Source organism: Platalea leucorodia (genome assembly GCF_965183815.1).
Source record: "Platalea leucorodia genome assembly, chromosome: W".
In the NCBI taxonomy this organism is placed as follows: Eukaryota; Metazoa; Chordata; class Aves; order Pelecaniformes; family Threskiornithidae; genus Platalea; species Platalea leucorodia.
This window is the reverse complement of record NC_138859.1, coordinates 35,513,977-35,529,769: the sequence shown is the minus strand read 5'-3', so window position 1 is coordinate 35,529,769 and position 15,793 is coordinate 35,513,977. Positions and strand designations below refer to the sequence as shown.

The following is a 15,793-nucleotide window of genomic DNA, read 5'->3' as shown; positions in this document are numbered from 1 at the left end:
GTATTGTACACTGTTGGCCCATGTGAATTACTTTATTCATGAATTGGCTGTACTGAAAATAGCTAGCTGTGTCCTATCTACAGGCACAGGAAATGTGCGTGAGGGGTACCATTTAATTAAAGTCTTGTTTGTCAGTTCCAGCATATTACATAGTGATTTAATCCTCCTACTTCTGCAGTAGGAACTAATGAATTTCAGCCTGGCTTGTGTGTCAACAGCCTATCTATCTACACGCGCAAAATGAATGTGCAAGAACTATAGTCCCCTGCAGCAAAAAATATACAATCTCAGGTTTCTGTACAGTTGTGCAAGAATGGGCTTAACTTGCTTTTTTATGTTCCTAGGGAAATACCCCTACCTAAGTAGCACGTATGTGCCCATTGTTATCAAGTACAATCCTGCTCTGACACCATAACCATCTTACTACCTGCAAAGGAGAAAAACAAACACACACACACAAAAAACCCCAAACCAAGCCATCAGCCAATTTCTCTACATCCTATTAGAAACTGAGGGATGACTTGCACAGAAATCTAATTGCTTACAGAACAACTCCTTTACAAACAGCTTCTAAAGTAGATTAAGTCCTCATGAGGTCAGAAAGAAAACCTTTACTGAAGTTCAGGGACATCATGAAACAGAAAGCAGTAGAAATGTGTCACTAGCTTCTTGTGACTAGTAACAATAGCATCCCACTAGTAACAAATTCCTATTGGTTCCACTTCCATTGGAAGATGTGGTGACATGCACAGATGTCACAGTTAGTGGCCTGACTGTGCCATCATTGGGGTCACTGTTTTGTCATTAGGAGGCGAGGTGGCTGATCACCAGGTTGCTGTCACTTAATTACGAGCAGATCACAGTTCAGACATTAAAGGGGGTTTTGGAGGCCTAGGACAAAAGGTGATGCTCTTAAATATGGCTCTCACACTCTGATGCAGACCCATGTCTCATTAATTTCTCAGTATCAGGATTGGCTGAAGTCCTTAGGCCTCCAGTAGACCAATTCATAGCCTTCCCCCTCCTGACATACTGAGGGTAGAGGATGTAGCTGTTTCTGCAGCAGCAGCTGTTGCTGGTAGACAGCTCAAGTTGTCCAAGCAGCCCTCGTAGATTACAAGGCTCTTGGTGTGTCCAGGCAACCTATGGGGTCAATGCTTTTTCCAAGCTGCAAGTAGCAAAGTTAGCACTGTTGACACAAGTCATTAGGGCAGTAGGATTAACACCTTATCTCCTGACTTGAGTATGACTCACATAGCAGTATGGGCACAGGCTAGGTACTAAGTTTTCACATTTATGGCATTTACTAAAATGAGTTTGCATATCTGGGTTGAGGCACTTTTCCAAAGCATTTTTAGCTTAAGTCTGTAACCATGTAGCCCTGTAATACAGTATTGCAATTGCTAGTAACAGGCCATAAGCTTTATACTGAGTTTGCAAGGCCTCAGGACAGGTGTGTCAGGCCTCCTCTGTCTGAAATTTTCTTGACCTGGCTGCAGCTTTTTTTTACTTAGTTTAGCTGTGACAGCCATTTCTCTAATTGACCACGTGTCTATGACCAAGTTGTTTTATCTTTGTGTGATACAACCATAGTTTTATATAGATAGCAATAAGAAGCAGTTGTTCTGGATAGAATGAGATATTTACAACTAACACAATGATGTAGAGAAATATAGGCCTAGTATGACAGCAGAGGCCTCCAAGAAGTGGAGACAGAGGATACGGTTGTAGAGGTATACACGCATGGGATGATAAAACACGGGGCACATGCTGGCACTGGAGATCCCACAGCTATAAACAACTCACCCATGGTCACTTAAAAAACCTGCAGACCTGGAGCTGGACAAAACTAGCTTCAGGGGTAACAAAGAGAACAAAGAAATAATATCTAACATATATAAGTGTCAAGATATATAGTAATTTTAGATGTAACCTGGAGCTGCAGAGCAATGAAGAAGGAGTAGGGTATAAAAACATGTTAGCAAATGTATAAAAGTGACCATGAGGGGATACTAGAGGGAGGAAGAAGAAACCATCAACATGAACATCATATTTCTCCTGGCAAAGGACTCCAGCTGCTGACAACTCGCTGTAACATCCCCCTCCCACCAGCAACACCAGCATCTGACCTCAGGGCTCAGAGAAGCAGTGAAAGGGTAAGCATAACACCAAGAAGAGGTGTAGAAACTGTGTGTATGTGTGTGTGTGTTGCACTTAATTCTATTATTACAACTTTTTCCTATATAAGTACTCTAGCTGCATTATTATTCTCTGTTTTTTTCCCAGTAATAATTAGATCTAGACTAATGATAATGGTTCAATTAGACTGTTAAGATTTCCATGATACTAAAAATGTTATTGCATTCACATAATTTAAATGAAAATATGTTATATATTAAACATATATAAAAACAATATATATAAATATATGAAAATAAAAGTTGTGCTTCCTCTTTAGCCATAAACAAGATTTTCAATGTAGCAAGTCCAAGAGCTAGAAATTGCATTCTATTCCTTCCCCTGCCTGAAGAGAATTGTCCCACTGATAAGGCAAATGCTCCTATCAGTCACATGGGCGTAGCTGACTATAAACTCATCAATGGTAATTTGGAAAAGGAATTTGGCTTGCAAAATTTCATTCTGACCAGGTGGAATATGCAGAGTTCTTTTGAACTCATTTATATTTTGACCTCTAATCTGTAAGAACCCAAAATAATAATTCCACTTGAGACAAGGATCATGTAAATAGTTGCCTTCATAAAATAAAGGCCGTAACACTTATGGGAAGAACTAGCCCAAGGAGCCTGCTCCAAGAGCTCCTTTCTTGACTAATCCATTTTTCCCAATTTTCAGGGATTCTCAAAGGGGAGGGAAGCATTATAACAGGAAAGCAGACACTGCTTCCCAGGACCGATGGTAGACCAGGACTAAACTACTGTGCTTGAGGTTAAGACTGGACCAGTCTTCTCAGCATGGTCTATAAAATAGCATATTTGTACTAGGATTAGCAGTCTAGAACTGAGTTTTCTTAAACTGAAAACTGGTCTAAGAAAAGCAACATTGAAAAATGTTAGAATTACATTGAAATTTTTCATCTACAATGATTAGAACATTCAGACAGAACCAAGTTAAAATAATACCTCTCTGCTTTTCTCCTCTGCAGGCTCACCTATTCCTATGACCACATCTGCTACTGCTTTACTTAACACATCACTATAGATTACATGATTTCAATAATGAAGGTGGAAGTCAAGCTTCACATGGCAGTAGGTCAACACAGATTCTGTATTTTAGTCATGAACAACCTACATTGGCTATACACAGCATAGCACAGAACAATATTTAAGTAGCAGCTGGTTAGAAACAAAAAGTTTTACGACTAGCTCACTCCATCAGGACTAATGCTGGCAGACCAAGAAACCATTAATTCTTAAATAAACTGGTAAATCACACAAGTTTAATGGACGTGAAAAAAATTAAACAAATTTGTGTCAGGTTCACATATTACACATTTGCATTATAGAGCAAGTTCTGATTTGACAAACAGCAGTGCAAATCCAAAAACTGTAGATATATCTTGATAATATTCTATTATATTAGAAGTACTTGTGCATCCTTCAGTAAACTGCAGCTCTACAGAGCATCAAGAACACTACAGACCAGGCACCTGAACACAGATAAAAGAATTGCAGATTTAGTCAAGAAAACTATTCCAGACTGCTTGTCTGACAGACAGTGTTTGTGATCAACTTGATCTGCACTTGCATCCTGGAGCTTTATCCAAATTGCAAAGTCAGTTTTCACATTACCACCTTAATTTATTTATGCTTTTAGAATGAACTATAGCTGAATTTAACAGCAACAACAAAAAAATATATCAGGAAGTGAGGGTGAATTACCTGTAGTCCTTCACTTGTCTACTGACACATATAAAAGTGGCATCACAGTGGTTATTAACTGTCCCTTTTAAGAAGTCTGACATTCAACACCACCTCCAGGGTGATGCTCATCATCTTCATAGGCTTCTCCATTATAGCAATGTCTTCTGTCTTGAGCTGGATCAAAGTCCATTAAATCCACTTGTTCCATTTCCTCAGTTTCTTCTACTTCCTGCCTTGCAGGTAGCAGTTTTTCCAGCAAATACAACTTATCTGAGGAGAAGAAGCCACTACCTGGGAAGTTCACCTGAAATAAAGAGCTGCACTTACTGAATTTGGCTTTAACTGGCCTCTATCTCACTTACTACAGATCAATTATCTGCCAGCATCAGCTTTATAATTACAGAAGACTTGAAAACCCATTGCTAAGGAAATAATTAGGTCACTTGCCAGTCTTTCACAGCTGCCAAAAGTGCATTTCTACTATATTTGGCAACTTCACTGTCTTGGCTAGTTCAGTCTTTTTTCTGCCCCAGACTGCCATGTTGAAAGGGCTAAAAGATATCCTCAGCTAAAGCCAGAGTAGGGGGACATAGCAGTTAGAGCTTACCCTGATTCCCCTCCCATCAGTACTAATGAAACTCTTCAGCAATTACAATTGACTAGCTGATCCCCTTGCTCCAATACAAGGTCAGTTATATTTCAGTTCTTCCTAAGACACGTTGGAGGCCAAAAAACATGTCAAACATGAAAATTCACAGGATATCCAAACAAGTTATTTCAGTACTTAGTATATTTTCAGTAAAGAGCTATTTAGAAATGTCGCGATTTAACCCCGGCCAGCAGCTAAGCACCACACAGCCACTAACTCACTCCCCCACACTCAGAGGGATGGGAGAGAGAATCGGAAGATTAAAAGTGAAAGAACTTGTGGGTTGAGATAAGGATAGTTTAATAAGTAAAGCAAAAACTGCGTGCGCAAGCAAAGCAAAATAAGGAATTTGTTCACGATTTCCCATCGGCAGGCAGGCATGTAGCCATTTCCAGGAAAGCAGGGCCTCAGCACGCATAATGGTTACTTGGGAAGACAAACGCCATAACTCCGAACGTCCCCCCCTTCCTCCTTCTCCCCCCCAGCTTTTATTGCTGAGCATGACATCATATAGTATGGAATATCCCTTTTGTCAGTTGGGGTCAGCTGTCCTGGCCGTGTCCCCTCCCAAGTTCTCGGGCACCCCCACCCTACTTGCTGGTGGGGCAGTGAGAGAAGCAAAAAAGGCCTTGACTCTGTGTAAGCACTGCTCAGCAATAACGAAAACATCCCTGTATTATCAACACTGTTTTCAGCACAAATCCAAAACACAGCCCCATACAGGCTGCTATGAAGAAAATTAACTCTATCCCAGCCAAAACCAGTACAAGAAAGAATTGGATACCTTCTGTCTATAGCCTTGTGCATTGCATTAGGTTATCTGACCACACTGCAAGAAACGCACTAAACAAGACACTTGATTAGCGTCTCTTCTTGCTTGAGTTATTACTTAAGGTTGAAGTTTTGCATGTTCAGTGTTAAGCTGTGTCATGGAAGCTGATTCGCTTACCTTGAACTCTATGATTAGACGTCCTTTTTCATATGGCCTACAATATACTGGCATGCCTTCATTCAGCACACATTTAATATCCCCATGTTTGACAGTCTGGCCTTAAGTAAATAAAAAAATAAGAAAAAAAAATCCAGGCAGGCAAAACAAGCAATTTTAGTTTCAATTCCTTTCAGTATGCATTTGTGCAGCCTTGTAAGCTGTGTTTCAACAACTATACTGATATCCTGTAGTCTAATAGGGACCTACTGCCCCATAGCTTTTGTGTAGGAGAACAGGTACACATCTATGCTATATTCTACCATTTTGTATGCTTCTCAAAGGGAGCATACCTATGAATGTCAAGTATTCCATGAGTTCCAAGTCTGAAAAATTTATCTTCAGAGACCTTGAGTATCCTCAGGATATCAGCACATCCATGAAGTAAAGTTTGTTACTGTGTCATACGAAGAAACATGTAGTTACTGTTGCCCACTAAGGAAAACTTTTATTTGTTTAAAGCTCTCTGCTGTAAAGACTTGGGGGTGGGGGGTGGGGTGAGGAAGAAGTAGTATTTTAAGGATCAATCCTTTCTGCTCCCCTATGCTAATTGCTTGCTTTTCAGCTTACATTTGCTGGATGTACAGATTTTTTTAGCACAAAGCAAACCAACACTTACCAGGATGAGAAGTAATGATTATAGTTCTATTATCCAGTGTTGTGATAGGTTTTTGAAAGCCACACAGTGCTTCAACCAGCTGTATATCCATGCACATAACAAGGTCTTCCCCTTGCCTATGGTAGAACCAAGCAACAATAGTCAGGGGTGTGGGAATAGGAAGAGTGAGAAGGACCATGCCTAACTCAGGTATTAAATTTGGTAAAGACAATAAAGTTGGAATCTTAATACTAAGAAGCCTGACCAGTAAAATAGAGAACATCATTAACTATTAACTAAACCAACTACTTCAGGGATAATACCTGTGATAAGAGCCATTTACTACTCAAGGACAGTTATTCAAAAGCTAACCCCACCGAACCATATCACACTCAACAGCATTCAGTTTCATTTCACTATGCTTTCCCCCTTCTGGGAAAAGGTTTGTCTCAGCCTCCAAACTTCTACTGCTGGGACAATTAATCCCTTCTTTAGCATTGTCCAAATTGGACAAAAATTTGCACAATACTGTCATATATTAGCACAATCATCTAAAGAAACAAGACGCAGCAACACTTTTTTAATCAATCTATCTGTTTTATTCTTCTCCAACATAATTTCTGGCTTTCAGATGTTGTGGGCAACACTAGGGATCTAATATGATTTTGTACCTTCTTCTTCCTTCTACTTAGTTACATCATTAGGGGAGACCAACTTCCCTGAGATCAGGCTGCTGCCCTAATCTGGTAAAGCTGATCTTTGACTAATTTAAATATCCTCACTTAAAGGGCAGATGCCTAGGGAAGAGTACAAGAGCAAGGCAAGCACACAACACTGCCCCAGAATACACTCAGCTTCCAGCCCTTATCAGGACATCTCAAGGACTTTAACCTGGAAGTGTAGTTTTATTTTTTCCCTCCCTTTCATGAAATCTATTGATGGCTATCAACCATTGACAGCATCTTATGCCAAAGATTTCCATAACCACATACAAAGCGTCACTTCCAGTTCTGAACCTCACAGAACCACAGAACGGTTGAGGTTGGAAGGAACCTCTGGAGGTCACCTGGTCCAGCTCCTCTGCTCAAGCAGAGTCACCTGGAGCAGGCTGCCCAGGACCATGTCCAGACAGCTTTTGAATATCTCCAAGGAGGGAGATTCCATGACCTCTCTGGGCAACCTGTTCCAATGCTTGATCACCCTCACAGTGAAAAAGTGTTTCCTTACATTCAGACAGAACCTCCTGTGCTTAAGTTTGTGCCCACTGCCTCTTGTCCTGTTGGTAATAGTAACTGTAATATCTCAAGTGATACTAAGAGACAGACAACAGTTGGTCCTACACAAATTCTCCCTCTTCCTTCCTCCCCTCTTTTCTACAAGGAAGGATCTACTTAAAACAAACAAAAAAAAATATCACTCTCCACACAGAAGCTATTCTATCTTTTCCTCATTACCCTTCTTTAAGATTCTCCAGTTCTACTGTATCTTTGTGTACTGGGTTTGGCTGGGATGGAGATAACTTTCTTCATAGCAGCCCATGCGGTGCTGCATTTTAGATTTGTGACTTACTTTCACCTATTAAACTGTCTTTATCTTGAACCACAAGTTTTCTTGCTTTTGCTCTTCCTATTCTCTCCCTCAGGATGCGGGGGGGGGGGGGGGGGGGGGGGAGTAAGCAAGCAACTCTGTGGGTGCTTGGCTGCTGGCTGGGGTCAACCCACCACACTTTACAATGTAAAATCTGTATTACATGCAGTATTCAAGGTGCAGTCACACCACAGATTTTATATATACAGCAATTGGTTTTGTTGTCGTCGTCCCATGTCCCCCCCCCCGGAATTCCTAACATTTTACTTGCTTCTTAGCATTGAGATGATCTATTCATAGATCTGTTACAACCAACATTTTGGTACTGCTGAGATCCCACTATTGTGCAAGTATTTAAGTTTATGCACTTCATTTTACATTTAACATTCAACTTAAATTGTCATGTTTGTTGCATTATATCATGCAATCATTCTGCAACTCTAACCAACTTCCATCTTCCTTACCCTGTAAAAAGTTCTGTATCATCAACAAGTCACCACCTCAGAGTTTAAATGAAATTAAAGGTTCCCCAGTGCAGCTCTTTTTAGGACTCATTCGGGGTCCCATCACGTTTCTTTATCAGACGGAATTATATTCTTACCTGGTTTCCTACTTCTTATCCAGTCATTTATCCATGTAATATTCCCTTCCACTCCTCAGTGGTTTAGTATATTCAAAAACCCTTTGCTGAAGAATTTCATTCAATGCCATTTTAGGAATTCAACGGATCACCTGGATCTCCCTAGTCTGCAGTAAACACCACTGCAAGTGTGAAAGCTTGAGCATTTCTCCTTAAAGAAATCTTAATTTGAAACAATTCAGCCAAACAAAGAGTTAATAATTTCTGCTATTAAAAATAATAACCTGAAGGTTACTGTAGATGAAGTAGATACAGTAATTTTAGTGAGACTGAAAACAAAACACAGGGAGCTCAGAACTAAACTTTTATTTCAAGAGACGTCAGAAACAACTCTTGACTTCACTAACCAGTTTAAAAAGAGAAATTTTAACATGGAGAAGGGGACAGCCTGAACACTTAAGAACACTCAATCCTGTGTTGTAAGTAAGGGGGCCTTTTAAATGCAGCTGGATAAACTATCAAAGAATCATGGAATAGGTGAGGTTGGAAGGGACCCTTTGGAGGTCTCTAGTCCAACCCCCCTGCTCAAAGCAGGGTCAACTAGAGCAGGTTGGTCAGGGCCACGTCCAGTCGGGTTTTGAATAACTATAAGGATGGAAACCCCACAGATTTTCTGGGCAATCCATTCTAGTGTTTGACGCCACCACTCCCAAGTAAAAAAAAGTTTCTTTTTAAGTGGAATTTCCTGTATTTCATTTCATGTCCATATGTACCTTAGATGCTAAATACTTTGCAATGATTTTTAAATTAAGATAGCTGTGGGACAGTATTCTCATCTGGACTACAGTAAACAAAGATATGGAGCAAGAAGTTAGTTAACCAGTTGGCCTTGAAGGCTGATGTCCAACTGGGGATTTATCAATACAAAATTCTAGGTCACATGAAGACTAAAACCTTAATATATGCAGCAAGCTCAGCTGGAGATGATTAAGTGTAAAGGTAGCAATGAAATTACTAGGTCAAGTGTTCCAGTCACAAAAATTATTTCCAGCAGAAATAGGAAAGTATTTGTGCCACTGAACAAGATGGTAGCAAAATTCCAAGTCTCATACATTTCTATTCAGCTACATTAGATGACAACTCAAGTGAAACTCCCTCCTCAACACTAGAAGAGCTTGATTTGCAAAATGGGGTGAATGCAATTGCTTATAGATACTGTAGTATAAATATTAAGGAAGACAGTTGTATACGTTTATTGTATACATTGATGTACACAGGCAGGTACAAGTTAGTTGCAAGAAGTTAAGCTTGATATTTAACTTGAATATATTTAGGTATCAGCATCCTCAAAGAGCCTTCCAAATGGAATCACAAGAACAAAATAGGACTTAGCTTTATGAGCAGTGTAAAGCCAGAGGCTTGAAATTGTCATAAGGTAGTAACTGCAACACCTACTACCAACTAAACAACAAAATATATCTAGTAACAACCAGCTAGGTTTTCAGACAGGATTGAAAGAAGTCTGTAAGGGAATCATCTCTCCTATGCCTCATTTGCCTCCTTCAGAGTCTCCTACACTCCCTCTGAAGGTCTGGTGGTAAGGAAGTTTAGAAAGCAACTCTGAGTCACTCTGAAAGGAGCTTCTAGATGAAACCAGGATGCATCTAGTTAAGTCAGAACTGAAAATTAAAGAAATTACATTAAAGTCAGCACAAATGATGTCTGCATGTGCTGGGATGTTCAGGAGTCGTTTAGTTTAAGGGCATCTCAAACCTATTAAAAGGACTTGGACCTGTTAAAAAGGATGAATTTAAAGGTGTCTATAAAGAGACTTGCCTGGAAAGTTTTAGACCCTGAAGGGACAGGAGGTACATTCCATCTGCTCCAGAAGCGGCATTACCTCAGCATAACCCCACAAAACTACTGATATCAAGGAACATCTAAGGACATTAAAGCTAAAGCCAGTGCAGGGGGATGGACATCAACACTCCAGTACAGTCAGAACTTCAAGTCCCAGGTAACATAATAAATGCATGGACCAGACATACCCTTTGACACAACTGATTCATCACCTCGTTTCACTGGAAGCTGGGTAGAGAAAATTGCTCATCACTAGCCTGCCAAATGCCATGAAGGTTCCTATTCTTTAATCTGTGAGCTCAATGCTGGAAGCTGCTAACAGTAGTATTCCATCTGTCCTGCCTCAGCACAAAGTTTTGGCACCAGCTTCTGGAGTTAAGCACCATACAAGACTGCTGATCGGATTGACTACAGGCTACACTAGAGCCTTTGACCTGTCATTTCTACTTACAGGGACAAAGGGATGAGCTGTTAGACTAAGTGCCCCCACATTAAGAGACCAACCCATTGTTCCCCTCATGAATGCTCTGAGCAGCAGTTAGTTGCACTTGGTACCTACTGCTCATCTTCTAGAGGTGGCCAAAGTGCTGCTTTTTCCAGAAGAGAAGCTACTACATGACAGACTCATTCCACAAAGTAACTTGAAACAATGGACTTTAACACAAAGCAACATTGTTAGGCAATATGTGAAGTACTTGACTAACATAGTTGACACTACCCAGTTCAGTTTCACTTCTGCAAATTATCAGTCCTCTCCATTCCTCATGTTACCCAATGCATTCAGGCAAGGAAAACGCATAGGAGGCAGATCACCTTGATATTATGCATATAGGATGCACACTTCTGACCATAATGCGGCCATAAACAGGATCCTGAGAAATAGCACAAGCACTGAAGCTTGGCTTCAAGGCAAAAGAAACTACATAACAAGCAGTTGCCTATGCTAGATCAGAGTTTGGTATTGTAAGACTTTCACAGAAGGAGGCAAGAACAAGGAATTAGTAAGACAACAACTGCTAAAGATATTCACAGTTATTAAGAAACAATTATTTTCCAACATTGGTAGTCCTTAGAAGTTTGTGAATTCCCAGTATCCATAACTCCCTTAGGTTTGTCTTACTTCCTCTCCCACCCTCAGAGAAAGAAAAAAACTCACTCCAAACAACCCAAAAAATAAACCATATAACCACAAACCTTGTACGTTTAGAGCACCAACTGCTTTGACTAGTTCTACCAGTACTTCTATAAATATGTCAATATCTGACAGCCCAAACCGACTCACAAGTGAGCTCTAGACATATAGTCCTATCTGACAACATTTCCAGTTACTAAAAACAGCCAGTGGTAACAGAGGAAGCTTGAAGACAAGCATCTCAGGAGCATGCATAAAGACTCATGGAGTTTACCTTGTAAGCGTAGGGTGATCTTTTTGATCTAAGACGATAATTATGTCCCCTGGCTTTAGTCCTGGCTCTTGGTCCCCTTCACCATGGAATGTTATTTTCTGACCATCCTTCATTCCTATTGCAGAGACCACATATTTCAGCTTTTTCTTTTTTCTTTCCTCTCAAATGTAACAATGTGAAATATTTTAATAGGCACTAGCTTGTACTTAGGATATTACTGAACCTTGAGATTGCAACATTAGGACCTTTGCTTGAAGCAAGTATCTTACCAACTTATCTTTCCAAAACATGTTAGTACTGCCAACTTGAGCTACGTTTCATAAGCATGAAATCCCATTCTAGTAGAAATTAGTCACCTGCCAAGATAAAAATCCTTGAGGGAACTATTATCAAGATGGCTTCTGTCATATGCACAACCACTACAGAAGAGGCGTAGAAGAAACACTGCACACAAAGCTTGCTTTAAGAAGCTGATAAGTCTCTTAAGTCTGTAGCAGAACTACTTGAGAGAAAAGATCTCAATGCCTTCAGTTTAGGAAGCACTCTTCCTAGGAGCGTGACTGTCACTCAAGAAAGCAACTTCACCTACAGAAGGGTTATTGCACTATTAATTCTAGCAGCCTCATGCTACCTGGTAGAAAACCAGGATGACTACAATAGTCAAAATTTTGCTCTTTTCAGTAACTTTTAAAACAGTGGTTAAAAATATCAGTGATATACTCTTGCCAAGCTTCAAGTTTAGTGTTACTGTCATATTCCTCCTCTTAAAGATGAGACATTACATAAAGCACGCTTAAGTAGAGATGCAAAACAGTTACTCATTACTGTTAGGTACGAGTCTATTGTAAGCCACATGCTTGCCAATGCATTTTATCTTTCAACTCCAACTCCTCCAAAGACCGCTCCCACCTACTTTTGAGCAGCCTACTGTGAAGAAAAGTGTTTGTTGCTAAATAGCCTCACGTTCCCTTATCATTCTGGGGATTTAAATTCTGAATTAAGTTTTGCCAGACATAAAGGACACAATGTCATCAGGGTGACATAACAAAATAAATTCTAAGCATTATAGGCTTAGCAATGTCTTCACACTTCAGAAGACCTGGTCCTCCCCTTCACAGTAAAATGCCATAAAAGTGATCAGATTCTGTAGGGTCTCCAAAATGTCAAGATAATAGTTAAACTTGCTTAATAAGCTAAGTGATGTATTTGCTTTTTATCAATCCAATTAACTGGTCAGCATTTTTGCTTCTGAACCTACTCTTATGGAGATTAGTTTACTACTTGCATCATTACAAGCTTTGGGATTAACACTTAGTAATGTATATAGTAAGTGGGCACTAATACACAAGTAATCACTCTTGCTTAAAGGCAAGTCTACCTTTAAAGAGTAGGAACAGGCTATTGTACTGAATTGCATATCCAACTGTTACTCATCATAACGAGTGATCAACACCATGCATGAAGGTCCTGTTTTAGTGCTAAAAAACCCCCACAAACCACCAGCCCCAATGACAATCTATTTAAATATAATACTCCAAGTTAGTAAAACCCTTACCTTTGTCAATGTGAACTTCTAGAATCTTCTTCTCTCTAACAATTTTTCTGCCAGTGCAGCTCTTGCACCGGTCCTTGGGGCTAATACGCTCCCCATGCCCCTGACACTCCATACATACAGACTGAATCTGTTGCACCATTCCTGGACCAATCTGGTGAATTCTGATTTGCATGCCTGTGCCTCTGCAATTAGGACAGCATTCTATTGCACCCTTCCTACCACCACGACCTGACGACAGAGTGAAAAATCAGTTATATTTCCAGAAGAAACCAGAAGGTCAAAATACATTTGGAGCTTCAGAAATAACTAATGTCTAGTTTTAGTGTTTAAATTACCTTCACATTTGTCACAGATCACATTCTTCTGCAAAGCCAGCTTTCTTGTTGCACCATTATACAGATCTTCTAAGCTTATCGACAACTGATGAACAACATTTTTGCCTATAAGGGAAAGGGAGGGAAGGGAGAGTATATTTATTTAAATGTGATAGCTTGAATCCAAAATTATAAGTTTCCCATGTTACTATGTTCAAATTGCATTAGAATAAGCCTTTAAAAGCTTTAACACTTCCTATTTATCTACTGCTGTTATCAATAGCTTTTTCCTATTTAATCTTACAATTATGTAACAATTCTCATTGCTTTCTTAGTAATCTTTTTCAGAAGGAGCCAGAAGACTCCTCCATGAAAGTATAAGCAATAATAATAAGAACAAAATACACTGAGATTTAGGTTTCAGATTTTAACTTTGTCTAAAGGGTGAAAATAGACAAGTATGTTTGGATAACCACAGGAAAGTAGGAGATAGATAGATAGTTCCTACAGCCAATGAAATACTACTGCCACCCCTACTCCCCCCTTCCCCCTGGAAGTTTCCCAAAACAGTTGGGCAATTGGATTTTTACAATAAGGAACTGGTTTTGCCGAGTAAAGTTCTAATCAAATCCATGGTAAGGCTAACGAGTTCTTGCTTACTGAAAATGTTTTGCTGTATGACATTTTGATATAAGACCTTCTTTTCTTTCATTTATCAGCACTGCATATAAACTAAGAAGTGATATAGTCAGCACTACTCTTAAACATAGTTTTTAAATTAATATTGACATCTTTGCTGATACTATTGGTCTGAACTTCAATTTGGATCGGCATTTTAGCTTTACTGCAGCTTTAACCCAATTCCACTGGACAGTACAGAAGAACAATGAGATCTCATAAATGAAAAATGCTTTGTTCACTTTATTTATATGTTGCTACTTTTAACTAAGGTCTTTCAGCTAGAAGTGATTTAAAAACTCAGATTTTGACAGTACACTTGCAGTACCTTAGTTACCAAGTAAGATACTTTACCATCCCATTCCTGTTCTATTTTATTAAAAGGTAGGCTTATCCTTAGAAAAAGGCTTCCCAAATGCAGAGTCTAGCTAGGTATTAAATTAACATAAGACAACTCACAGATCTGAACTACCAGTGTATAAAATATGCGTACCCTTCTCATTACACAGGTACTCCTTTCCCTACTCATTTTAGGCTTTAAAGGCTAACAACAGTTTTATATGGTTTCCAGAATACAGCTATAAGATCATTTTAATAGCCTTGATGCAGTCTTGCAAGCCACACTATTCACCCAAGGCAAACTTCAGCACTCTCTCACGTACAATGGTCATACTGTTAAGTCTAGAGCAGCATCAGAAGTAGGAACATTACCTCGTCTCTCCCTTTGCATCCTCCCACCACCTCCAAAGAACAAGTCAAATATGTCCATGGGTGACCCAAAACTACTACTGGAGCCACCCTCTTTGACAGCCTGCTCGCCACCTTTATCATACAGATCTCTCTTCTTCTGGTCAGACAGTATCTCATAGGCTTGGGAAATCTGTTTGAACTGTGAAAGATGCACATTAAGCCTCAGACCCCAATCTTTAAGCAGCAGCTCCCTCAGGAGTCCATTCCCCCTGCCCCCAACCTGACAATCCTCCCTCAAGTGCCCATTCCCCCCCCCCCCCCCCCCCCCATCAGGTCCAGCCAGAACCCCTCTCTCCACCAGGGGCTCTCATTCCTACCGACCTCCCCCACAGGGTCCCTCAATTTACCATTAGACCCCTCCCCACTCCAACCAGGCCCCTGGCAAGAGAACACTTCCCTCCCCACAGGCAGCAGGGTCCCCCCCAAACCAAACCGCTCCCCTCCAAAAGCAGCAACAATATCTGGAAGGGTCTTTATAATCTCCCCATCCAAGTCCCTCGCTTCAGTCAGCCCCTAGGCAAAAATCAGGGACGACTCCCCCCCCCAGTCCCTCAGCAGCTTCGGTCCAGATCCCGCTCCCTCAACACTAACCTTCTCACCCTCGTTGGGGTTCTTATCAGGGTGATATTTTAAGGCCAGCTTACGGTACGCCTTCTTCAGCTCCTCAGCAGAAGCACTGGGCTTCACCCCCAGCACATCATAATACAGAGTCTCCTTCACCATGGCGACAGACCTACAAGAACACTAAGCAATTAATCCCAACATACGGACACACCAACCCCCTCATCAAAGGAAAGAATCAAACCGCACTACACAAAATCTAGAACTTACAACCTTTCTGGAAAATTCCAAACTAATGTCCACATACGGGGAATTCTGAACCGACAAAAACCCACCCCCGGAAACCCCACCCTCTTAGTTGTTCGGGAGGTGGGGAATCAAAGGGA

General features: G+C 40.4%; 1 protein-coding gene across 1 annotated transcript; it reads right to left on the bottom strand.

Moving 5' to 3' along the window:
- Positions 1-3,872: 3,872 nt before the first annotated feature.
- Positions 3,873-15,569, bottom strand: LOC309602042 (dnaJ homolog subfamily A member 1-like; the record flags this gene model as incomplete). The annotated part of the gene is made up of 8 exons (XM_082335331.1): positions 3,873-4,185; positions 5,480-5,580; positions 6,138-6,253; positions 11,550-11,664; positions 13,105-13,332; positions 13,440-13,544; positions 14,808-14,985; positions 15,438-15,569. 8 exons carry the CDS (start codon positions 15,567-15,569, stop codon positions 3,967-3,969), a joined length of 1,194 nt encoding a protein of 397 aa, XP_082191457.1. The 3' UTR covers positions 3,873-3,966.
- Between the last annotated feature and the right edge of the window lie 224 nt (positions 15,570-15,793).